The 26,713-nt window shown below is 39.5% G+C and overlaps 1 protein-coding gene across 1 annotated transcript in view; it reads left to right on the top strand.

Annotated features, from left to right (window-relative positions):
- The window catches only part of LOC138851240 (tripartite motif-containing protein 59-like), an 80,796-nt gene that overhangs the window by 5,767 nt on the left and 48,316 nt on the right, over positions 1-26,713 (top strand). Inside the window, exon 2 of the mRNA XM_070080133.1 lies at positions 4,253-4,637. Within this exon, the coding sequence (XP_069936234.1) occupies positions 4,635-4,637 (3 nt within the window). The 5' untranslated portion in view covers positions 4,253-4,634. The remainder of the gene's footprint in view (positions 1-4,252; positions 4,638-26,713) is intronic.

Genomic DNA, 26,713 nt, shown 5'->3' with positions numbered 1-26,713 from the left:
AAAAAGTGGGCACTGAGAGCATTATTAATTATGGGGTGTGGACAGTGATAAGTCTAAAAGTATAGCACAGTACAATGCAGCAGAGTACAGTACGATAATTTTATTATCTTTTCCGGTGGATAAATGAAGTTACAGATGTACAGTAAAGTAAAGTATTGGTGTGTGGTTTAGTGGTGATGTAGAATAACTTAATGTGACTCAGAGGAACTTTACAGTAACAATGTAGATGTTGTGGCAGACACAGGTAGATTGTTCATCAGTTGTAGATGGTGTGGTAGACACAGGTAGATGGTTCATCAGTTGTAGATAGTGTGGTAGACACGTAGATGGTTCATCAGTTGTAGATGGTGAGGCAGACACAGGTAGATGGTTCATCAGATGTAGATGGTGTGGCAGACACAGGCAGATGGTTCAGGAGATGTAGATGGTGTGGCAGATAGGTAGATGGTTCATAAGATGTAGATGGTGTGGCAGACACAGGTAGATGGTTCATCAGATGTATATGGTGTGGCAGACACAGGTAGATGGTTCATCAGGTGTAGATGGTTTGGCAGACAGGTGGATGGTTCATCAGATGTACATGGTGTTGCAGACACAGGCAGATGGTTCATCAGATGTAGATGGTATGGCAGACACAGGTAGATGGTTTATCAGATGTAGATGGTATGGCAGATACAGGTAGATGGTTCATCAGATGTAGATGGTGTGGAAGACACAGGCAGATGGTTCATAAGATGTAGTTGGTATGGCACAAACAGGTAGATGGTTCATCTGATGTACATGGTGTGGCAGACACAGGTAGATGGTTCATCAGATTTAGATTATGTGACAGAGACAGGTAAATGATTCATCAGATGTAGATGGTGTGGCAGACAGGTAGATGGTTCATCAGATGTACAAGTTGTGGCAGACACAGGTAGATGGTTTGTCAGATTTAGATCATGTGGCAGACACAGGTAGATGGTTCATAAGATGTAGATTGTGTGGCAGACACAGGTAGATGGTTCATCAGTTATAGATGGTGTGGCAGACACAGATTATAGATGGTTCAGCAGATGTTGATGATGTGGCAGACATGGGTAGATGGTTCAGATGTAGATGGTGTGGCAGACACTGGTAGATGGTTTAGGAGATGTAGATGGTGTGGCAGAGACAGGTAATAGATGGTTCATCAGATGTAGATGGTGTGGTAAACACAGGTAGATGGTTCAGCAGATGTAGATGGTGTGGCAGACACAGGTAATACATGGTTCAGCAGATGTAGATGGTGTGGTAAACACAGGTAGATGGTTCAGCAGATGTTGATGGTATGGCAGACACAGGTAATAGATGGTTCATCAGATGTAGATGGTGTGGTAAACACAGGTAGATGGTTTAGGAGATGTAGATGGTGTGGCAGAGACAGGTAGATGATTCAGCAGATGTAGATGGTATGGCAGACACAGGTAATAGATGGTTCATCAGATGTAGATGGTGTGGTAAACACAGGTAGATGGTTCAGCAGATGTAGATGGTGTGGCAGACACAGGTAATACATGGTTCAGCAGATGTAGATGGTGTGGCAGACACAGGTAATACATGGTTCAGCAGATGTGGATGGCTGAGAAGACATAGATGGTTTGGGAGATTTAGAAAGGGAAACATGTTTGAAGAATGAATCCAGCTTAATTTGTCTGGCACACTGATGCTGCTTCCTTATGACAGTTTCCCTAAATGTGCCAAAGTACTGATAACATGTCTGCACTGATAATAGGCCTACACTGATAATAGGCCTACACTGATAATAGGCTCACACTGATAATAGGCTCACACTGATAATAGGCCTACACTTCTTTTGTCTGAGAGGTTGGTGTATGTGATGATAACACAACTTACAACCTGCTCTATATCGACCATTCGACTTACAACCGTGTTTTCTATGTCAAAATTCTGGGAAATAAACAACTGTCTGTGTTGTCACATTGTTTATCCTAAACCTTAGAGTTTAAAATACAGTACTAACAGAATAAAAAGTAAAGTAAAAAAATTAAATACCAAAATAAAACAATAAAATAAAGTCATTACAAAAATGTGATGTTGATATTCAGTAGTAAGGTTCGATTTACGTCCATTTCGACTTATGACCAGTTTGTCGGAACTGAACTTGATTATAAGTCGGATGGTACCTGTACAGGTACACATAAGTATAATTATCAGAGTACATATAAAATATGCAATAACTTTAACCCTTTCAGGGTCAAGAGGCCCTCTCCTAAACTCATTCTCAGGAACGAAAATTATTTGGAAAAAAAATTATTTTTTCTTTTGAAATGATAGAGAATCTTTTTCCGATCATAATGACACCAAAAGTATGAAATTTGATGGAAAACTTATGGAATTATGCTCTCGCGAAGTTAGCAGTCTCGACGATGTTGACGCATCAGCAATTTCATCCACTTTGAGCCCTGTTTTCAGCCAATTTCAGTGTACTAGTCAACAAAAATCATATCTATTTTGCTAGAACTCCATCTTTTCTATCGAATGAGTACAAGAAACCACCCATTTACTGATTTCAAGTATCCAATAAAGTGGTCAGAAATTGGCAATTTTGCCAATTTCACACAAATTTCAGAAGATGCCAATTTCAAAATAGGGTTCAGAATAAGCAAGACAGACATTTCTGGCACTAAAATAATATTTTCTCTGTTCATTAGTTATGTCCCCAGGCCCCTCTTACATCTCTTTTGCTTTCCACTTTGAACTTTTATTCTCACAAAAAATAGAAGATTTACTGTTATGCAGACTACTGCATTAGTGTAGAAATGGTGTAGAAATGGTATAAATAATATCAGTGAACTTGTGAAAGAATATTAGACTCACCAGTTGACGTGTATTGGACGCTTGGCATAATTTGTTTACTTTTGAAATTTGGTAAAAATCGAACATTTCTGCTACTTTGAGCTCAATTTCAAGGTACTTTTCATTAAGAAACCAATCAAAATCATCTGAATTTCTGTAATATGTCTTACATTCTATAAAATGAGACCAGGAAAACTAGAATACCACCATAAATACCATATAAAAATACACTGCAAAGTCACCATTTTAAACCAAAAACATGGTCGGAGTTTTTTTTTTCTCATTACACACTGTGTGCTGCAGGAATTTTTTTATACTGTGCACGCTGACCACATAGACTCATTCTTTCATCTGTAGGCCTACCAGCTTTCTCTTACTAGATTTGAAGGTGCTAGAGTTTAGGCATTCTAGCACATCAATAACCCAGGTGCGTAAGCTGTACTAGTACACCGGAAACTCTGAAAGGTTTACAATACTTGAAATTTTGGAAAGTTTCCAGACATAATAGATGTAGTCACGGAGAATGTAAACAAACCAGATGGGGCATGCTATATTTGAAAGACTGCTTGCCATATAGCAAATTTTGGTCTTAATTTGACATTGCTGTATTAACGGTACGCTGTAAGATGAAATGCTGTAAAGCGGGGCCCTACTGTATATAGTACTTGATATACAATTCTGTTTATACTTGTATTCTATGTACAGTGAGGTATGCTATAATGAATCTAACATAATAGGTTCTAGAACCTCATTCGTTATACAGGTAATCCATTCCAAGCCCCCTAATACAACCACATAACATGAAAAATATAATATAATATTGTAAAAAATGCATAAATGTGCATCTAAACTCTAGAAATAAAGAATACTATTAACACTTGTAATAAAACAAACAAATTAGTACAAAAATAATGAAAAATACTGTATTTTATCCTAGTTTCATGTTGCTGAGCTTGCAGGACAGGAGGCAGAGGAAAGAATTAATGTTTATGTAAATATTTGTATAAATTGTTTGTTACAACATATCTCACTGTATGTGGTGCAATCTTTATTTATATTCAACAGCTGCAGAATCAGTAAATAAGAGAAGCATATTTAGAAACTGAAAAATTTCAGTTGTAGCAACAAGAAAAATTTGGTATTCATAATTCATGATGCCCATGGAACATAAACCTGCAAATTAACCCTTAAACTGTTCAAATGTAGATCTACGCTCACTCGTGTAGCACTCCGAACATAGATCTACCTTTTTTTTACACAAAAAAGCATGTAAAATCGAACATAGATCCATGTTCGGAGCGCCACGCGAGCGAGTGTAGATCTATATTTGGACAGTTTAAGGGTTAACCTTTCTTTATTTATAAAAAATAATTGTCTGTATTAAGTACAATTAAAGATGTTTATCCCAACACAGGGAACATTACATCCAGTACCCATTGATTACCAACCACAAGCAACTTGCTGCCCGGTCCCACTGCTGGACCACTGACTACAGGCAACATCTTGGCCAGTCCTACTGCTGGTCCACTGACCACAGGCAACTTCTTGGCCAGTCCCACTGCTGGACCACTGACCACAGGCAACATCTTGGCCAGTCCTACTGCTGGACCACTGACTACAGGCAACTTCTTGGCCAGTCCCGCTGCTGGAGTCACTGACCACAGGCTACTTCTTGGCCAGTCCCACTGCTGGACCACTGACCACAGGCAACATCTTGGCCAGTCCCACTGCTGGACCACTGACCACATCGCACTCAGTTCCACCGACAGCAAAGTTTCACTCACGGACCATTGAGGATGGTAAGCTAATTTTTATATTTGGATATTTACACTCATTTATGTTTGAAAAGGTTGAGCTCCAGCTCTTGATACCTACCTTTGCTCATCATTTATTTGTAAGGTAATCATTAGATATAAATATTTCTTTTTTTTTTATTATCACACTGGCCGATTCCCACCAAGGCAGGGTGGCCCAAAAAAGAAAAACTTTCACCATCATTCACTCCATCACTGTCTTGCCAGAAGGGTGCTTTACACTACAGTTTTTAAACTGCAACATTAACACCCCTCCTTCAGAGTGCAGGCACTGTACTTCCCATCTCCAGGACTCAAGTCCGGCCTGCCGGTTTCCCTCACACTCCAACAGCACGTCAAGTATTAAAAACCATTTGTCTCCATTCACTCCTATCAAACACGCTCACGCATGCCTGCTGGAAGTCCAAGCCCCTCGCACACAAAACCTCCTTTACCCCCTCCCTCCAACCTTTCCTAGGCCGACCCCTACCCCGCCTTCCTTCCACTACAGACTGATACACTCTTGAAGTCACTCTGTTTCGCTCCATTCTCTCTACATGTCCGAACCACCTCAACAACCCTTCCTCAGCCCTCTGGACAACAGTTTTGGTAATCCCGCACCTCTTCCTAACTTCCAAACTACGAATTCTCTGCATTATATTCACACCACACATTGCCCTCAGACATGACATCTCCACTGCCTCCAGCCTTCTCCTCGCTGCAACATTCATCACCCACGCTTCACACCCATATAAGAGCGTTGGTAAAACTCTACTCTCATACATTCCCCTCTTTGCCTCCAAGGACAAAGTTCTTTGTCTCCACAGACTCCTAAGTGCACCACTCACTCTTTTTCCCTCATCAGTTCTATGATTCACCTCATCTTTCATAGACCCATCCGCTGACACGTCCACTCCCAAATATCTGAATACGTTCACCTCCTCCATACTCTCTCCCTCCAATCTGATATTCAATCTTTCATTACCTAATCTTTTTGATATCCTCATAACCTTACTCTTTCGTGTATTCACCTTTAATTTTCTTCTTTTGCACACCCTACCAAATTCATCCACCAATCTCTGCAACTTCTCTTCAGAATCTCCCAAGAGCACAGTGTCATCAGCAAAGAGCAGCTGTGACAACTCCCACTTTGTGTGTGATTCTTTATCTTTTAACTCCACGCCTCTTGCCAAGACCCTCGCATTTACTTCTCTTACAACCCCATCTATAAATATATTAAACAACCACGGTGACATCACACATCCTTGTCTAAGGCCTACTTTTACTGGGAAAAAATTTCCCTCTTTCCTACATACTCTAACTTGAGCCTCACTATCCTCGTAAAAACTCTTCACTGCTTTCAGTAACCTACCTCCTACACCATACACTTGCAACATCTGCCACATTGCCCCCCTATCCACCCTGTCATACGCCTTTTCCAAATCCATAAATGCCACAAAGACCTCTTTAGCCTTATCTAAATACTGTTCACTTATATGTTTCACTGTAAACACCTGGTCCACACACCCCCTACCTTTCCTAAAGCCTCCTTGTTCATCTGCTATCCTATTCTCCGTCTTACTCTTAATTCTATCAATTATAACTCTACCATACACTTTACCAGGTATACTCAACAGACTTATCCCCCTATAACTTTTGCACTCTCTTTTATCCCCTTTGCCTTTATACAAAGGAACTATGCATGCTCTCTGCCAATCCCTAGGTACCTTACCCTCTTCCATACATTTATTAAATAATTGCACCAACCACTCCAAAACTATATCCCCACCTGCTTTTAACATTTCTATCTTTATCCCATCAATCCCGGCTGCCTTACCCCCTTTCATTTTACCTACTGCCTCACGAACTTCCCCCACACTCACAACTGGCTCTTCCTCACTCCTACAAGATGTTATTCCTCCTTGCCCTATACACGAAATCACAGCTTCCCTATCTTCATCAACATTTAACAATTCCTCAAAATATTCCCTCCATCTTCCCATTACCTCTAACTCTCCATTTAATAACTCTCCTCTCCTATTTTTAACTGACAAATCCATTTGTTCTCTAGGCTTCCTTAACTTGTTAATCTCACTCCTAAACTTTTTCTTATTTTCAACAAAATTTGTTGATAACATCTCACCCACTCTCTCATTTGCTCTCTTTTTACATTGCTTCACCACTCTCTTAACCTCTCTCTTTTTCTCCATATACTCTTCCCTCCTTGCATCACTTCTACTTTGTAAAAACTTCTCATATGCTAACTTTTTCTCCCTTACTACTCTCTTTACATTATCATTCCACCAATCGCTCCTCTTCCCTCCTGCACCCACTTTCCTGTAACCACAAACTTCTGCTGAACACTCTAACACTACATTTTTAAACCTACCCCATACCTCTTTGACCCCATTGCCTGTGCTCTCATTAGCCCATCTATCCTCCAATAGCTGTTTATATCTTACCCTAACTGCCTCCTCTTTTAGTTTATAAACCTTCACTTGTCTCTCTTCCCTGATGCTTCTATTCTCCTTGTATCCCATCTACCTTTTACTCTCAGTGTAGCTACAACTAGAAAGTGATCTGATATATCTGTGGCCCCTCTATAAACATGTACATCCTGAAGTCTACTCAACAGTCTTTTATCTACCAATACATAATCCAACAAACTACAGTGGACCCCCGGTTAACGAACTTTTTTCATTCCAGTAGTATGTTCAGGTGCCAGTACTGACCGAATTTTTTCCCATAAGGAATATTGTGAAGTAGATTAGTCCATTTCAGACCCCCAAACATACACGTACAAACGCACTTACATAAATACACTTACATAATTGGTCGCATTTGGAGGTGATCGTTAAGCGGGGGTCCACTGTACTGTCATTTCGCCCTACATCATATCTTGTATACTTATTTATCCTCTTTTTCTTAAAATATGTATTACCTATAACTAAACCCCTTTCTATACAAAGTTCAATCAAAGGGCTCCCATTATCATTTACACCTGGCACCCCAAACTTACCTACCACACCCTCTCTAAAAGTTTCTCCTACTTTAGCATTCAGGTCCCCTACCACAATTACTCTCTCACTTGGTTCAAAGGCACCTATACATTCACTTAACATCTCCCAAAATCTCTCTCTCTCCTCTGCATTCCTCTCTTCTCCAGGTGCATACACGCTTATTATGACCCACTTCTCGCATCCAACCTTTACTTTAATCCACATAATTCTTGAATTTACACATTCATATTCTCTTTTCTCCTTCCATAATTGATCATTTAACATTACTGCTACCCCTTCCTTTGCTCTAACTCTCTCAGATACTCCAGATTTAATCCCATTTATTTCCCCCCTCTGAAACTCTCCTACCCCCTTCAGCTTTGTTTCACTTAGGGCCAGGACATCCAACTTCTTTTCATTCATAACATCAGCAATCATCTGTTTCTTGTCATCCGCACTACATCCACGCACATTTAATGCTAGTGGTGATTGCAAAGTGAAGCCTTTACTCATGTATCACTCTGAAAATCCCAGAATGTTCAAGAAAAACAGTGTCTCATCACTCATCAGTACTCTTTAATAAAGGTAAGTGTCATTTTAGCATTTATTTATGCAGTAATTTTTCATGTCTCATTGTTTTCTTTGTAGGGAAATGCATATTTCATGAAAAAAAAATATTTTTTTTAATATTTTTGGTTGTCTGGAACGGATTAATTGGATTTCCATTATTTCTTATGGAGAAAATTAATTTGACTAATGATAAATTCACCAAAGTGTAAGTAGGAGTAGCAAGATATCCCTGTTATCTAGCGTGTTTATGAGACAGAAAAAGAAACCAGCAATCCTACCATCATGCAAAACAGTTACAGGTTTCTGTTTCCCAGTCATCTGGCAGGACGGTAGTACTTCCCTGGGTGGTTGCTGTCTACCAACCTACTACCTATATAATATTTCTTATAATAATGATATTTTAATTTGACATGATACAGTGGATCCCTGACCAATGAAGGCATTGTCTAACGGAAAAATCGCCTTACAAAGCGTATTGGCGTAAAAGTTTTGGCCTGACCAACGATGAAAAACTCAACTAACAGCATTTGTCCCAAATGTGTCCGTCTGTCTGTCCAGCTGAGAGCACCTCAGCTGCCCTGCCTTCAGCTAGTGTGCCAATGTTTACAAGCCAGGGCAGACTGTTTCACGCATACATGCGATATATTTTGTATTATTCCATTGTTTTTAGTGCTTGTAACTGCTAAATAAACTACCACGGGCCCAAAGAAAGCTTCTAGTGCCAACCCTGTGGTAAAAAGGGTGAGAAATACGATCGCACCATGGTCATCTGTTGCTGCACGACTGTCAGCTGCTGCTGCACCACCATCAGCTGCTGCTGATGCAACACCACCATCAACTGTACTACTCAAAGATGTGGAGAGAATGCTCTTGATGTGGCTTAACAAGAAACAATCACTGAGAAACAATTAACCCCAGATGGTTAGCCACCCTGGATAACCCAAGAAAGTCAGTGCATCATCGAGGACTGTCTAACTTATTTCCATTGGGGTCCTTAATCTTGTCACCCAAGATGTGACCCACACTATTCAACTAACACCCAAGTGAACAGGAAAAATGTCTCAAACTATTGCTCATATTGTTGAATTTAAGGCCAGCAAAGGTTGGTTTGAGAGATTTAAGAATCATACTGGCATACACAATGTGATAAGGCATGGTAAAGCTGAAAAATTCCAACCCCAAAAAGTGTTCAGTTGTGACAAAACAGGCCTGTTCTGGAAGAAAATGCCAAACAGGACCTACATTTCTCAGGAGGAAAAGGCAAACCTAGGACACAAGCCTATAAAAGACAGGCTAACTCTCATGTTTTGTTGTAATGTTAGTGGTGATTGCAAAGTGAAGCCTTTACTCATGTATCACTCTGAAAATCCCAAAATGTTCAAGAAAAACAGTGTCTCATCACTCATCAGTACTCTTTAATAAAGGTAAGTGTCATTTTAGCATTTATTTATGCAGTAATTTTTCATGTCTCATTGTTTTCTTTGTAGGGAAATGTATATTTCATGAAAAAAAAATATTTTTTTTAATATTTTTGGTTGTCTGGAACGGATTAATTGGATTTCCATTATTTCTTATGGAGAAAATTAATTTGACTAATGATAAATTCACCTAAAGATAAGCTCTCTGGAACAGATTAATATCGTTGGTCGAGGGACCACTGTACATGTTTGTACAAAGGAAAATAATAGTTGGGTGTACATGCCAAAAGTCCCTTCATATGCAGAGCATTTCAGGCAAACTTAAAATTAACTTAAGATTAATAAGACAATAACAGTTCATATAGTCATTAGATGAGTTACAATGAATACAAAAGAATTGAGTATCCTGTTGGGTTATGCTATGTGGCTTTAATAATTCTAGTAGAGAAGACGTACAATTTTAATTACAGTGAACCCTTGGTTAACGGCCATTCCTGTTATCGGCCAACTTGGTGATCGGCCGGCTTTTTGGCTCCCAGTAATCGGCCATTATTTCTGTGATTGACTGTTTGGGACGCATCCATCCGCCAGCTGGGGCCACTTGTGCATCAGTTTGGCTGTGTCTCTCGGTGCATTAGGAAGCTTCTGTTCATACATCCAAACATTTCGCTTGTTTTCCATTGTTTTTGTGGGTAACCATGGCTCCAAAGAAAGTTCCTGTGGTAAAAAAAGTGAGAAACACCATCTTTTTTAACCATGAAGTGACTGAAAAATATGAGAGTGGTATGTGGGTGCTGGAACTTGCCAGGATGTATAGGAAAAACAAAACAACAATTACATCTATCCTGGCAAAGAAAGAAATCTAGGACAATAATGTTGCAAAAGGAGTAACTTTTCTAACGAAACAATGGTCACCAATAATGGAACAGATGGAAAAGTTGTTGTTATTATGGATTAAGGGAAAAACAATTAGTGGGAGACAGTGTTATGGAATCTACTATTTGTGAGAAGGCAAGGCTGTTACATGAGGAACTTCTACGGAAAACTCCTGGAACAAGTGCTGCTGGTAGTGAATTTTTTAGGGCCAGCAAAGGCTGGTTTGAGAGATTTAAGAAGTGTAGTGGCATGCACAGTGTTGTAAGGCATAGAGAGGCTACAAGTTCTGATAAATGTGCAGCTGAAAAGAATGTACAGGAATTCAAGGACTTTGTAAAGGTTGAAGGATTCAAACCCCAACAAGTGTTCAATTGTGACAAAATAGGCCTGTTTTGGAAGGAAATGCCAGAGAGGGCCTTCATCATACAGGAGAAAGAGGCACTGCCAGGACACAAGCCTGTAAAAGACAGGGTTACTCTTTTGTTGTGTGGTGATGCTAGTGGGGATTTCAAAGTGAAGCCTTTACTGGTGTATCACTCAGAAAATCCCAGTGTGTTCAAGAAAAGCAATGTTGTCAAGAATAGATTGTGTGTGATGTAGAAAGGTAAACATAAGGCATGGGTCACAAGGTAAATTTTCAAAGAGTAGGTTAATGATGTGTTTGGCCCAAGTTTGAAAAAATATCTCCTGGAAAAGAAATTGCCACTCAAGTGCCTCCTGATACTGGACAATGCTCCTGCACATCCTCCAGACTTGGTACACCAAGTGTTTAGGGACTTCAGGTTAATAAAAGTGAAGTTCTTGCCTCCTAACACCTCTCCTCTCCTCCAGCCCATGGACCAGCAGGTCATTTCTAACTTCAAAAAATCTATACAAAAGCAATGTTTCAAAAGTGTTTTGAAGTGATCTCAGACACTCAGTTGACCCTAAGAGGGTCCTGGAGGAATCACTTCAGTATCCTCAATTGCATAAGCTTTATAGGTAAGGCTTGGGAGGGAGTGACCTCCAAGACTTTAAACTCTGCTTGGAGAAAATTGTGGCCAGGTTGTGTCCTAGAGAGGGATTTTGAAGGGTTTGAGGCTGATCCTGACCCTGCCAACCCTATGGACTCTATTGTAGCACTGGGGAAGTCCCTGGGGTTGGAGGTGAGTGGCAAGGATGTGGAAGAGTTGGTGGAGGACCACAGGGAAGAGCTAACCATTGAAGAGTTGTAAGAGCTTCAACTCAACAGCAACAGACTGCAGCTGAGGAACTTGCTTCAGAGGATGAGGAAGAGGGAGTGAAGGAGGTGCCTTCTTCAGAGGTTAAAGAGATGTGTGCAGTGTGGACTAGGGTGCAAGCTTTTGTAGAAAAATACCACCCTGATCAAGCTGAAACAAGTCATATCTGCAACATGTTCAGTGACAAAACCTTGTACCACTTCATGGAACTCTTAGAGATGCCAGGAACAGACCTCTATGGACAGATTTGTTGTGGCAAAGGTCCAGTGATTCTCAAGCTGGTCTTAGTGGCATTAAAAGACAAAGAAGGGATGTAACCACAGAGATGACTTTGCTTCCTGAAGTCTTTATGGAGGGGAATTCCCATTACAAACACTAACTCCTCCCTCTTTCCTCCTCCTTATCTTCAAGAAGCCAGCATTAGTCTTCAATAAAGGTATGTAATACTTATATAATTGCTAAAAAAAATATTTTTTGTGACTATTTTTGTCTGGAACGGATTAATTGTATTTCCATTTATTCTTATGGGAAATATTATTTTGGTTTTTGGCCATTTCAATCTTATGCCACCCTTCTGGAATGAATTACGGTTGATAACTGAGTGTCAATATCTGTATTAATCTCAGATGTTAATCACTCCAAACTGTAGTTATAAAAATGCTAGCTGAGCCAGTGATTCTGGAGATTTCTGGCAGGGAGTTCTAGATTTTGGGCCCTTCAATGTACAAAGTTTTTTTTTTTAAAAGATTCAGCCTGACACACAAAGTGTCATAGAGGTTTTTGTGCCTAGTGTTGTGTCTGAGCCCTATTGCAACCGTCAAGAAAGCATTTCAGGTTGGGATTTATATTAGAATTGATTGTTCTGTAAATGTGGGTTGCACAATAGATCGAGTGAATACAGTGGACCCCCGCATAGCGAACTTAATCTGTGCAAGAGGGCTGGTCGTTATGCGAAATGTTCGCTATGCGAATTAATTTTCCCCATAAGAAATAATGGAAATAAAATTAATCCGTGCAATACACCCAAAAGTATGAAAAAAAAATTTTTTTACCACAAAAAAATGTTAATTTTAGTACACACAAACTGAAAAAGGCATGCACAATTACATGACACTTACTTTTATTGAAGATCTGGTGATGATTGATGGGATGGGAGGAGGGGAGAGAGAGTGTTAGTGTTTAGAAGGGGAATCCCCTTCCATTAACACTTGAGGAGGCAAGTCCTTTTCCGGGGTTACTTCCCTTCTTCTTTTAATGCCACTAGGACCAGCTTCAGAGTCACTGGACTTCTTTCTGTCCATAGAGCTCTGTACCTCCCGTTCCTTTACGATTTGTCTAAAATGGGCCGTAACATTGTCATTGAAATAGTCACCAGCACGCCTTGCAACAGCTGTGTCAGGGTGATTTTCATCCATAAAGGTTTGCAGTTCAACCCACTGTGCACACATTTCCTTAATTTTTGAAGTAGGCACAATGGATTCCACAACTGGCATAGGCTTCTCAGGGTTAGCCCCAAATCCTTCAAAATCTTTCTTAATTTCCATACTAATTCTCACCCTTTTTACCACAGGGTTGGCACTAGAAGCTTTCTTGGGGCCCATGGTCACTTATTTTCAACAAACAGAACCGAAAACACTGTAATAATACGAAATATTCCGAGTGTATGCTTGAATGTTACCGCGGAGGCTAGCTGGTAAACAATGGGACAGGCGGCACATGTGAGGCTGGCTGAGGCCGCACATTGGACGCGTCTCGGACGAAGTTCGCTGAGCGGGTTTTTGTCTACTATGCGGGGCAAAATTTTAGCGATCAAAGCGTTCGCTATGCGGAATGTTCGCTATGCAAGGCGTTCGCTATGCGGGGGTCCACTGTATTTTGTATATTGAGTAAGTATAGGTCTTTGAAGAGTCGGGGGTTGTGTTGTCTAGCAGTGGATTGTGTGATCGTTTGCACTGCGGCTTTATGTTGTGTTATTGATTTTAGGTGGTTTTTCATTGTGGAGCCCCGGGCACAAATAGCATAGGTGAGGTATGGATAGATCAGTGATTAGTTTAGTATAAGTAGTGCTGTTTGTGGTACATAGTAATGTATCTTTGAGAGGATGCCAACTGTTTTAGAAACTTTGTTATGTGTTGAATTTCAGATTACTATCAAGGTGCAGACCCAGGAATTTTCCATCATTATGTTGAGCAATAAGGGTGTTGTTCAGCATAATGTTTAGTTGGGCCTCACTTGCTCTACTCCCAAACATAATGTTAAAAGTTTTGTCCATATTAAGTGTGAGTTTACTGATGCTCAGCCTGGTTGCTATTTTTGCAAGTTCCTCATTAACAACAGTGTTGAGTGAGGCTAGATTTGGGTGGAAGATGACAAAAGTCTTGTCGTCAGCAAAGAAAATAAGTTGTTGTGATATGCTTGGAATATCATTTATGTATGAAAGAAAAAGAAGGGGGCCAAGAATGCTACCTTGTGGTACACCAGTGTCCAGGGGTCTTGTTGAGGAGGTTGTGTCATTGACAGAGACGTATTGCTTTCTATTAGTTAGGTAGGACTTGATAAATGCAGTTCCATGGCCTCTTATACCATAATGATCAAGCATGAGGAGTAGGATGCTCTGATCTACTGTATCAAAAGCTTTCTTGAGGTCAATAAAGAGTCCAGTGCTGTGTAAAGTAGGTCTAGCATTTTTATTATTGTGTTATTTGTGCTTTTGTTTCTCCTGAAGCCAAACTGGAATGGGTTAAGGATGCTTTGTGATGTTATGAAGGAGTATAAATAAGCTTTAGTATATGATTTTCTCAAATATTTTGGAAAGTAAAGGCAAGTTTGATATTGGTGTATAATTGTTTACATCTGCTGGGTCACCACCTTCGTGTACTGGTGTAATCCTTGCTAGCTTGAGTGATGCCAAGAAAGTGTTGGTTTCTAGTAATTTGTTGAAGAGTAATGCAGTGGTGGGTGAAAGGATTCGAGCCGCTCATTTATACAGTAGTAGTGGTACTTGGATTACATTTTCTGATTTGTTTTTTAAAGAGTTAATAATTATGGTAACCTCAGTGGGCTGTGTTGGTGTAAGATAGAGGGATGTTGGGAAGTTTCCACCTAGATAATCATTAACTCAGTCATTGGCAGTTGGAATTTTACTGGTGAGAATTGATCCTGTGATTGAGAAAAAACCATTTAACTTGTTAGCTGTATTAGTAGGCTGGAGTTTTGGTTTGTTTCATTTAGTGCAATATTACTAGCTCTGTTCAGTTTGTGGTGTCCAGGGTCTGAGAGTGTTTTCCAGGTCTTTTTTATGTCTCCTTTCATTTCAGTAAATCTATTAGAATACTATAGTTGCTTGAACTTTCTGATTAAGTTGGTGAGGACTGATGTATAGTGTTTGATAAAATGTTTAGTTATTAAGCCCCTTCTATATTGTTTCTCATATTGATGTTTCATATTGATGGATCTTAGGATGCTGTTAGTAAGTCATGGACAACTTAGTATTGTATTCGTGATCTGTTTAGTTTTTATGGGACAATGTTTGTTATATTGTTTGAATTTTTTTTAGAAATATCTCTACCCATTCATTGATACCAACAACACTGGAAAATTATATAATCCTGCTAGTAGTAGGTATTTATTTATTTATTTATTTATTTATTTTCAATTTGTGCACACATACAGAGGTACAAAAAAATACAGATAAGAGCAGTATGCCAAAGCCACTTATACTATGCATAGCATTACGGGCTGGCTTAAAATTAACTTAAGATTAACTAAGCAATGATGAAATCAGTGATAAAACATTAATGTAAACAGATTACTATAAAGCACAAGTGAGTATTACAAAGACAGGTCATATGGTTGCATTCAGTTAGGTAGTGATTCTGTTAGGTAGTGTATTTAAAAAATAATAAAGTTAGATTCGGTTTTAGGTTTAACATTTATGTGATATAATTGTGAGAAACATTTAAGATATACAATTTATAAGGTTCAGTTATTCAGTATTTATTTGGTTTTGGGTGAGCAAGTGATCTTTGAGAAGAGACTTGAATTTATAATCAGGTAGTGTTTCTTTTATATTTACAGGTAATGAATTCCAGATTTTAGGGCCTTTTATGTGCATTGAGTTTTTGCATAGTGTGAGATGGACACGAGGAACATCAAAGAGTGATCTGTGCCTTGTGTTATGGTCATGTGTTCTGTTGAGGTTGGCAAGGAGATGTTTGAGGGGAGGGTTAATATCAGAGTTAAGTGTTCTATGTATGTAATAGGTGCAGTAATAAGTATGGATGTTTTGTATGGTGAGTAGGTTTAGTGTATTGAATATTGGTGGAGTGTGCTGCCTGTAGTGAGAATTTGTTATCATTCTAACTGCAGCCTTTTGCTGAGTAATTAGTGGTCTGAGATGGTTAATTGTTGTTGAGCCCCATGCACAAATTCCATAGGTGAGATAGGGGTAAATAAGAGAGTGATATAGGGCCAGGAGGGCTGACTGTGGAACATAGTACCGTATCTTCGATAGTATGCCTACAGTCTTGGAAATTTTCTTAGAAATTTGTTGTATATGTGTATGAAATTTGAGTCTATTATCAAGGTGAATTCCTAAGAATTTTCCCTCTGTTAGTTTTGTGATAGGTGATCCGTTTATCATTATGTTAAGAGGGACATCTGTAGCTCTGTTACCAAACTGAATGAAGTAGGTTTTGTCAATGTTTAGTGTAAGTTTGTTAGTCCTCATCCAGGTAGATATTTTCTGTAATTCGGTATTTACAGTATTGGCTAGCGTGACTGGGCTCGGGTGAGAGAAGACGTATGTAGTGTCATCTGCAAATAGTGTGGGTTTGAGTAATTGCGAAGCATTTGGAAGGTCATTTATGTATAGGAGAAAGAGAAGAGGGCCAAGGACACTTCCCTGTGGGACACCAACTGTAATTGGTTGCGCAGAAGAGTTTGCCCCATTTGCGTACACATATTGGCTTCTGTTGCTGAGGTATGACTTGAGGTAGTTGAGGGAGTGCCCTCTTATACCATAGTGTGACAATTTTACGTGGAGCAAGTCATGGTCAACTGTATCAAAAGCTTTACGTAAGTCAATGAAGATCCCCAGTGGGACTTCTTTTTTCTCTATTGCAGTGTATATATGTTCTAGCATGTGTATAATAGCATCATTAGTATTTTTATTAGGCCTGAATCCAAATTGGCAGGGGTTGAGTATGTTTTGGGAGATAAGGTAGGAGTAGATTCGTTTATGAATTAATTTTTCAAAGATTTTTGAGAGAGGGTGTAAGTTGGATATTGGCCTATAGTTATTCAACTCTGTTTGGTCTCCTCCTTTGTGGATCGGGGTGACCCTTGCTATTTTGAGTACTGTAGGGAAGGTGGAGGATTCAATGGATTTGTTAAAGAGTGTTGCAATGATTGGTGATAGCACTTGTGACACTTTTTTGTATATAAAGGGTGGTAAGGTATTTAAATCTCCTACCTTGTTTTTTAGTGCGTTGATAATAAGGGAGACTTCATATGGGTTAGTCGGAGCTAGGAACAGAGTGTTCGGGTAGTTGCCGGTGAGGTAGTCATTTGGTGGGGTATCTGAGCTTGGGATTTTATTGGCAAGGTTTTGTCCTATAGTGGAGAAGAAATCATTGAGTCTGTTTGCTGTTTCTGTTGGTGGGAGTTGGGGTTCATCTGATTTTGCTAATTTTATTTCGCTATTTCGTGATATCTTTTTTGTTCCCAGAATTTCTGATAGGGTTTTCCAGGTCTTTTTTATATCACCTCGTAAGTTGGATAATCTGTTCTCATAATACAATTTTTTTGCCCTTCTTATCAGGCTGGTTAGGATTGACGAGTAACGTTTTGTTTGGTCTCTGGTTATGTGACCCATTCTGTACTGTTTTTCATATTGGTGTTTTGTATTTATGGATTTGAGAATGCTGGGTGTTAGCCAGGGACTGTTCAGTCTCTTTGCTGTCATCTGTTTAGTTTTTTTAGGGCAGTGCTTGTTATAGAGGTATTGGGTCTTTTTTAGAAAATTATTAATACATTCGTCAATATCTGTATAGGTTTCTAGCTCAGTGTGCCAATCGATGTTTGCTATTGCTGTTGAGAAGTTATTAATGGCTGCCTCATTGTGAAGTCTGAAGGTGACTTTAGTAGTGTCTTGGGGTAGTTTACCAAGAGTTGTTATGAGGAAAGTAGGGTAGTGGTCTGTGGTATTATCTGTAATTATGCCTGATTTTAAAGGGGATATGGTGTTGGTCCAGATGTGGTCAAGTAGGGAAACACTAGTCTCTGTAACTCTTGTAGGTTTTGTTACTGTTGGTAGTAACATACAGTTATTCATTGTGTTTGTGAATTCAGTAACGTGTGGGTCCTGGTCTTGCAGGAGATTTATATTGAAGTCACCTGAGAGTAGTAAGTGATCTTTGTTCATGCGTGCATCTGTTATCATACTTCCTAGATTTTGACTAAATTGGCTAATGTTTGACTGTGGAACTCTGTAGATGTTTATCAATGTGAGAGGTTTTTGTAGGTACTTGGATTTGAATTTAGCTATTATATATTCCCCATGTTCATCCCTTGTGCAAGTATTAGTGATACATTGTAGTTGGTCTGAGTAGTATATGGCTGTGCCACCCCCTTGTTGGTCTGGCCTACAGTTGTGTATGGCTGTGTATCCAGGAATGGAATAGACATCTGTACTATCAGGCTTTAGCCAGGTTTCAGTTAGTGTAATGATGGACATATTGGCATGTAAGGAATTTAGTAATGCTATGAGGTCATCGTAATGCTTGCTTAAAGATCTGATATTGTAGTTAAAGATAGTTATGTTGTTGTTGGCACTGAGAAGTGCCTTTGATTGCTCTGCAGTGTAGTAATTACAGTAACTGTTTGATTCATTTAAGTCATTAGATAAGAGGTTGGTATCAGGATCAATGCTTGTAATCATAAGATTTGTAGTGAATCTATAGTTTGAATTAAGTATAAAACAAAGTAAATAGTCTTAAGCTAAAAAATAGCACCTAGATTATTTAACAAATGTAAAATAATGAGCTAAGGGACTAATACAAATAAAGTGATGATCAAATAGTGGAGCTTGGGAATATGGTAGTAGGAAGTACTATAAAGGTAATTTTTTAAAGTTAGAATTATAGTATAAAATTATATTATAAAAGGGACTAATATAGGTTGTGGTGAACAATAAAGTGGTAATCAAATAAATGAGCTTTGGAATATAATGGCAAAATTGTGAACTTATTCTACTTTAGCACCTAAGAATAGCACCTTGATTATTTTAACAATTGTGAATATATAAACTAGGATAGTTATATAAAGCTAAAATAAAGGAGAAAATATATAAGGGACTAAAATTAAGTACTGGTAAGCAAAGTTAAATGGACAGATGGTAGGAATTATAATATAAACTTATAATATAAAAATACAAATTGAAATGGTACTTGCAATTGCACTAGAGTCTGGTATAGGTTGTTGACAAGATCAAGATTATAACTAGATTTAAGTTGACAAAATAAAATTCACAATTAAAGTACCAAAAGAATAATAGTAAAAAAAATAAAAAAAAAAAACAACGGTAATGTCTTGGTTATAATATGATAGTAAGAGGGTAGACAGGTACACAGGTACAAGGGATAATATAAAGGTTGGGGTTGAATATAAAAACTTGAAATTTGGCTACAAAATGTTATGGGAAGTATAAAATAATGTTTAATGTACAAAAGTAAAATTGACTGGTAGTAAATATGGTGTTTAATAAAATTTTAGTAAGTAATAATGATTACAAAAAAGTGAAAAAGTAATGTTTATTTCATTCAATATTGCACTGGTAGTTATACTTGAGGTTATATGGCAGTACAAGGTAATTAAGAGTAATCTAGGATAGTAAATGTGGTATTAAAACAGGTTAAGGTAATTAGACAAGTAATGGTTATTAAATGTCAAAAATGTTAAGAGTAAATTGAAATTATAGTAAAAATGATATTAATTTTAGTAAGTAATATCAATTGATAGTATTTAAAAAAATATGAGGTAGTAATATGGACAGAGAAAGTATCAATTCAGCTAATGTTTAAGCGAACAATAGTAAATAAGAAAATCACATAAGGTGACTTATGCTTACTAGTAAAATCACAAAATGAGGTAGTTGATTATTTAATTACTAAGAGATTGTACAATGAAATTTGAACAATAATGGAGCAAAACGTACACTACACTACGTAGGCTTTTAGGTTGGACATTGTTTAGTTGTTCTCTGTAAGATTAGTATCCCTGAGAAATCGTGATAGATCATTCTCGTTCGTGATTGTGTACAGTTGACCTACATTTGTTTTCCTAACTAGAATTTTCCCATCCCGTGTGAAGCATTGGTGTATTGTGTCATTATTCTCTCGCTTAAGTTTTCTGACTCTATACAGGAGGTTCTGACGTTTTTTGGTAAGACACTCGTTTATGTATACCTCTTTCTTTACTTTAATAGATGCAATAATTAAGTCTTTTTTCCTGTCATGTGAGTGGAATCTAAGCATAACACTTTTTCTACCATGGGATCCTAGTAACCTGGCTTCTTTTATTTCTGACTCTGGTACAATAACACTTGTTTGGTCCTTTATGATCTGCAGAGTAATTTCTTTACTGTTTGTTTCGTTCATATCACTGGGAAAAAGTGGACTGTTAACTATTACTGCGTCAGATAGTTTATCTTGTTCCGTTTTATCTTCTTGGAGAGCAAAGTAGTCACTGAACTGGTTATCTAAGTTGTTCTTCCATTCTTTTACTGCTTCTTCAACCTTTGTATTAAGAGATATTATTTGTTGGGTATGGCTATCAATGACTGCTTGGATGGTCTTGTCACAGTTAGTCATTCCTGGTGTCGATAACTTTTGTTCAAGACTGAGGATTTTGTTTTCGAGTTGTGTCATCCTGGTGTCTTGTTTTGTTAGTGTCTCTCGAAGATTCATATTTTCAATAACTAAGTTGGAGATGCATGACTTTAGGGTATCTGGATCGTTGGTCATACCTGAGAGACTACTTGGTAGGTTGAATCCGGGGAAGAGAGGGGAGGATGGGCTAGTGGCAGCCATGTTTGTTGTTATTGTTGTGGTGTGGCCTTGAGTGGTGGTGAGAGGGGTGGTTGCTGGGCCGGCGTCCTCCTGGCTACACTTGTTGAATAGTTGATTTTTCGGTGTTTTCTTGCTGGCCTTGGTGCTGTTTCCTCTTAGATTGCGCCTCATAATACTACAGGAATTGTTGAAGTTAAGAAGAAGTTGTAGTGTACAAAGCTTAGGGTTACGTTGTTCGGCTGGCAGCGGGGTGTTGCTTTCGGTTTGTTTGCAGTCTTCCTTTAATCTCTATTTTTTCGATTTGTAGGTTTCACTGTTGGTAATCTTTGGTCATTCTGGGTGCTACGTTGGGTAGTGCAGTTTTGCTTGTAACTAGGTCATCATAGGAGCATTGGTAGCTCTGGTAGTTGGAGAAAAGTACGGAGCTTGGAAGACGCTGCTGCCGCTGGCAGCAGTTATCTGTAATCAATGTTTTTAGTTTATCACTAAAGGCTGGGATATTAATATGAGGCATCCTGTATATGGCCCAAATTGCTATAGGTTTTTAATTTTTTTTACAGAGAAGTTTGTGAATATAAATTCGCCATACTCATCATTGAAAGATATGGTGATGCTACATGATAGTGCATTAGAATAACAGATGGCAATATGTCCCACAATTTGTTCTGGTCTGCAGTTATGGATTGCTGTGTATCCTGCTAGTGTGTAGATGTCTATTTTGTCTTGCTTAAGCCAGGTTTCAGTAAGAAAAGAATAATACAGGAGAAGGTTGTCTTTAATGAATCTAAGAGTGCCAGGAGGTCATCATAGTGTTTACTTAGGGATCTAATACAGTGGACCCCCGGATAACGATATTTTTTCATTCCAGAAGTATGTTCAGGTGCCAGTACTGACCGAATTTGTTCCCATAAGGAATATTGTGAAGTAGATTAGTCCATTTCAGACCCCCAAATGTACACGTACAAATGCACTTACATAAATACACTTACATAACTGGTTGCATTGGGAGGTGATCGTTAAGCGGGGGTCCACTGTATTGTAATTCAAAATTGTAATATATCTGGCATTGCTTAGGACAATACAGTGGACCCCCGCATAACGATGGCATCACATAGCGATTATTTCGCATACCGCTTACTTTAATTGCAAAAATTTTGCCTCACATACCGCTTAAAAACCCGCTAACCGATTTTAGTCCGAGACGCGTCCAATGTGCGGCCTGAGCCACGCTCACATGTTCCGCCGGTGGCATTGTTTACCAGCCAGCCTCCGCGGTAACATCCAAGCATACAATCGGAATATTTCGTATTATTACAGTGTTTTCGGTGCTTTTTCTGGAAAATAAGTGACCATCGGCCCCAAGAAAGCTTCTAGTGCCAACCCTACAGCAATAAGGGTGAGAATTACAATAGAGATGAAGAAAAAGATCATTGATAAGTATGAAAGTGGAGTGCATGTCTCCGAGCTGGCCAGGTTGTATAATAAACCCCAATCAACCATCGCTACTATTGGTGGTACAGCTGCTGCTGCTGCTGCACTGTCAGCTGCTGCTGCTGCTGCACTGTCAGCTGCTGCTGCTGCTGTAGCACCGTTGTTGGTGTGGCTTATTGAGAATACCAAGAAACAATTAACCCCAGAGGATTTGCCACCCAGGATAACCCAAAAAAGTCAGTGTCATCGAAGACTGTCTAACTTATTTCCATTGGGGTCCTTAATCTTGTCTCCCAGGATGCAACCCACACAAGTCGACTAACACCCAGGTGAACAGGGAAAAATGCCTGGAACTAGTGCTCATATTGGTGAATTTAAAGCCAGCAAAGGTTGGTTTGAGAGATTTAAGAATCGTAGTGGCATACACAGTGTGATAAGGCCTGTTCTGGAAGAAAATGCCAAACAGGACCTACAGTACTCAGGAGGAAAAGGCACTCCCAGGACACAGTGTCTCATCAGTCATTGCTGCATCTTCAATAAAGGTAAGTGTCATTTATTCTTCATTTAGTAGACTAGTACATGCACAATATATACTGTGCATGTACTACTCTACTATTGTGCATGTATCCTTCTCTTTGTGTGTGGGAAAATGTATATTTCATGTGGTAAAATTTTTTTTTTCATACTTTTGGGTGTCTTGCACGGATTAATTTTATTTCCATTACAGTGGACCCCCGGTTAACGATTTTAATCCGTGCAAGAGGGGTAATTGTTATGCGAAATAATCGTTATGCGAATGAATTTTCCCCATAAGAAATAATGGAAATCAAATTAATCCGTGCAAGACACCCAAAAGTATGAAAAAAAAAATTTTACCACATGAAATATACATTTTCCCACACACAAAGAGAAGGATACATGCACAATAGTAGAGTAGTACATGCACAGTATATATTGTGCATGTACTAGTCTACTAAATGAAGAATAAATGACACTTACCTTTATTGAAGATGCAGCAATGACTGATGAGACACTGTGTCCTGGGAGTGCCTTTTCCTCCTGAGTACTGTAGGTCCTGTTTGGCATTTTCTTCCAGAACAGGCCTTATCACACTGTGTATGCCACTACGATTCTTAAATCTCTCAAACCAACCTTTGCTGGCTTTAAATTCACCAATATGAGCACTAGTTCCAGGCATTTTTCCCTGTTCACCTGGGTGTTAGTCGACTTGTGTGGGTTGCATCCTGGGAGACAAGATTAAGGACCCCAATGGAAATAAGTTAGACAGTCTTCGATGACACTGACTTTTTTGGGTTATCCTGGGTGGCAAATCCTCTGGGGTTAATTGTTTCTTGGTATTCTCAATAAGCCACACCAACAACGGTGCTACAGCAGCAGCAGCAGCTGACAGTGCAGTAGCAGCAGCAGCTGACAGTGCAGCAGCAGCTGACAGTGCAGCAGCAGCAGCAGCTGTACCACCAATAGTAGCGATGGTTGATTGGGGTTTATTATACAACCTGGCCAGCTCGGAGACATGCACTCCACTTTCATACTTATCAATGATCTTTTTCTTCATCTCTATTGTAATTCTCACCCTTATTGCTGTAGGGTTGGCACTAGAAGCTTTCTTGGGGCCGATGGTCACTTATTTTCCAGAAAAAGCACCGAAAACACTGTAATAATACGAAATATTCCGATTGTATGCTTGGATGTTACCGCGGAGGCTGGCTGGTAAACAATGCCACCGGCGGAACATGTGAGCGTGGCTCAGGCCGCACATTGGACGCGTCTCGGACGAAAATCGGTAAGCGGGTTTTTAAGCGGTATGTGAGGCAAAATTTTTGCAATTAAAGTAAGCGGTATGCGAAATAATCGCTATGTGATGCCATCGTTACGCGGGGGTCCACTGTATTTCTTATGGGGAAAATTCATTCACATAACGATTATTTCGCATAACAATTACCCCTCTTGCACGGATTAAAATCGTTAACCGGAGATCCACTGTACTGGCTTCTGTTGCTTTGTAGTAAAGGCAATTGCTTTCAGTTGAATTGTGGCTGGGATTTAGATTATATAGGTTCAGTTCAGGGTTGATGTCAGCATTGAGCACTCGGGGTTAACTAATAAATATTTAAATAATAATGAATTGCAGAAAGGTAATAAAGGGTAATATTAATGCCTGTAAAAATGGGTTGATTGAACAATAATGGTGTAAGTGTATATTGTTTCAGTAGATTATAAAATAGACATATAGTGAAATAATAATAGTAAAATATAATGTGCTATTAACCCTTTGAGGGTTTTCGTCGTACTAGTACGTCTTACGCGTAGGGGTTTTCGACGTACTAGTACGCATAAATTCTAGCGGCCTCAAATCTCGCGCGAAAAGGCTGGTAGGCCTAGGTGTGAGAGAATTGGTCTGCGTGGTCGGTGTGCATGGTAGAAAAAAAATCTGGGACCCAGTGGTGCATTGTGGGAATGCCCTCTTAGTAAACAATGTCCACCATGCCTCGCGGTAAGAAGCTCCTCACTCCTCGACGAATTGGGACACTTTTGTTCCCCAGTGACAGTTCTAATAGTGATGGAAGTGCCAGTGAAGATGAGTTTCATGGTTTTAGTGAGGTTTTGACCGAAACTAATGACCATAATATCGGTAATAGTGAAGAAAACCCAGACGACCCTCAGCCTTCCACCTCTGGTGCTGGGCCCTCGTGTTCACGTTCAGTTGTTCCAGAACCCAAGAGGAAACTTCTATTTTCCCAAATCCCAGACTCAGATGAGAGCATGGGTGATGATAGTGATAGTGAATATGAACTACAAGCTCTTCAAACTAGTTCCAGTAGTGATAGTGAAGTGCAATATTCCCCAGTGAAGCGTCAGTATATACGACGATATATGCGCTCTGGAAGTGTGCCATATGCTATTCCAAGGGGAAGGAGTGTATCTCGGAGTACATCCCGTGGCTGTACAACAGGAACAGACAGTGAAAATGACGAAGATACTGTTGCAATTGGGATGGAAAATGTGCGTGGTGGTAGTGGTGCCGGCGGTGAGGCACCAGCAGTGGGCCATGCTGCCACCCACGCTGCCACCCACGCCGCTGCCTCAGCTGATCTAGAACAAAGGCCACCATCCCCCACTCCCCCACCACACCAGCCTCCACAACCACAACCTCCACAACCACAACCACCTGTCATTGTCCAGTACCCACCAGCAGACCGCACCTGGGATTGGCAGGAAGCTGTCAATTTTGTTCCAAATCCCCACCAGTTTGATGGCAGCCAAAGTGGAATACGGCCATCTTGTGCACTTGGGAACAATGCCACTGAGCTGGAATGTTTCGAGTTATTCTTTGACGAACCACTGATGAAAAGTATTGTCATGGAAAGCAACACATACTACGAGTACACCATGGCAAACACATCACTTTCACCAAAATCACGTCTACACCAATGGAAGGAGGCAACTGTGGCTGAGATGTATCTTTTCTTTGCCACAATAATGCTTATGCCACATGTGTATAAGCACAAAGTGAAATCATACTGGTCAACAGACCCCCTGATTGCAACACCAGGTTTCAGTGATATAATGCCAGTGAATCGATTTGTGCTAATGTTACGTATGCTTCACTTCTCAGATAAAACCAGGCCTGACAGAACTGACAGGTTATATAAGATTAGGAATGTGTTTGTGTATCTGAAACAGAAATTCAGTACGCATTTTGATCCCTTCAGGAAGCTTGTAATTGACGAGTCTTTGATTCTGTTCAAAGGAAGACTCTCTTTCAAGCAGTACATACCAAGCAAGAGGAAACGCTTTGGTATAAAGTTGTTTGTGCTTTGTGATTGTTACAGTGGTCTGGTATTGGATATTATTGTGTACACTGGAAGTTATACATTGCAAAATACCAGGAAGTTATTGGGCATCTCAGGTGATGTGGTTTGAACAATGATAGAACCATACCTTGGTAAGGGGCATATATTATATACAGATAACTGGTACACAAGCCCCTCACTCAGTGATTTTTTGCGAGTGAACATGACAGATGTGTGTGGCACAGTGCGTGCAAATCGAAAACATATGCCCAGGTTTGACGCTGGCACTTGTAGAGGTGAGGTGCAGGCGTTTGCTGCCAATGACATCATGGCATTTCGGTGGCATGACAAACGAGATGTCACACTGTTGTCATCAATTCACCCTAATGAAATGGCAGACAGTGGCAGGCAGTATAGAGAGAGAAATGAACCCATTCTAAAACCTGCAGCTGTGATTGATTACACCTTCAGCATGCGTTCAGTGGACAAATGTGACATGCAGATTGGGTTTGCTGATTGTGTTCGCAAGAGTTATAAGTGGTACATCAAACTGTTTTTCCATCTTCTGGACATTTCCATGCTCAATGCTTATAATATGTATAAGATGAGCACCAGAAACAAACCACAGTACGGCAAATTCTGTTTGTCTGTCATCAGACAAATAGTATTCAAGTACCAAGGAAAT

Source organism: Cherax quadricarinatus, unplaced genomic scaffold, assembly GCF_038502225.1.
Source record: "Cherax quadricarinatus isolate ZL_2023a unplaced genomic scaffold, ASM3850222v1 Contig166, whole genome shotgun sequence".
Lineage (NCBI taxonomy): Eukaryota > Metazoa > Arthropoda > Malacostraca > Decapoda > Parastacidae > Cherax > Cherax quadricarinatus.
The sequence above is the reverse complement of the archived record's forward strand: the minus strand, read 5'-3'. Positions and strand labels throughout refer to the sequence as shown.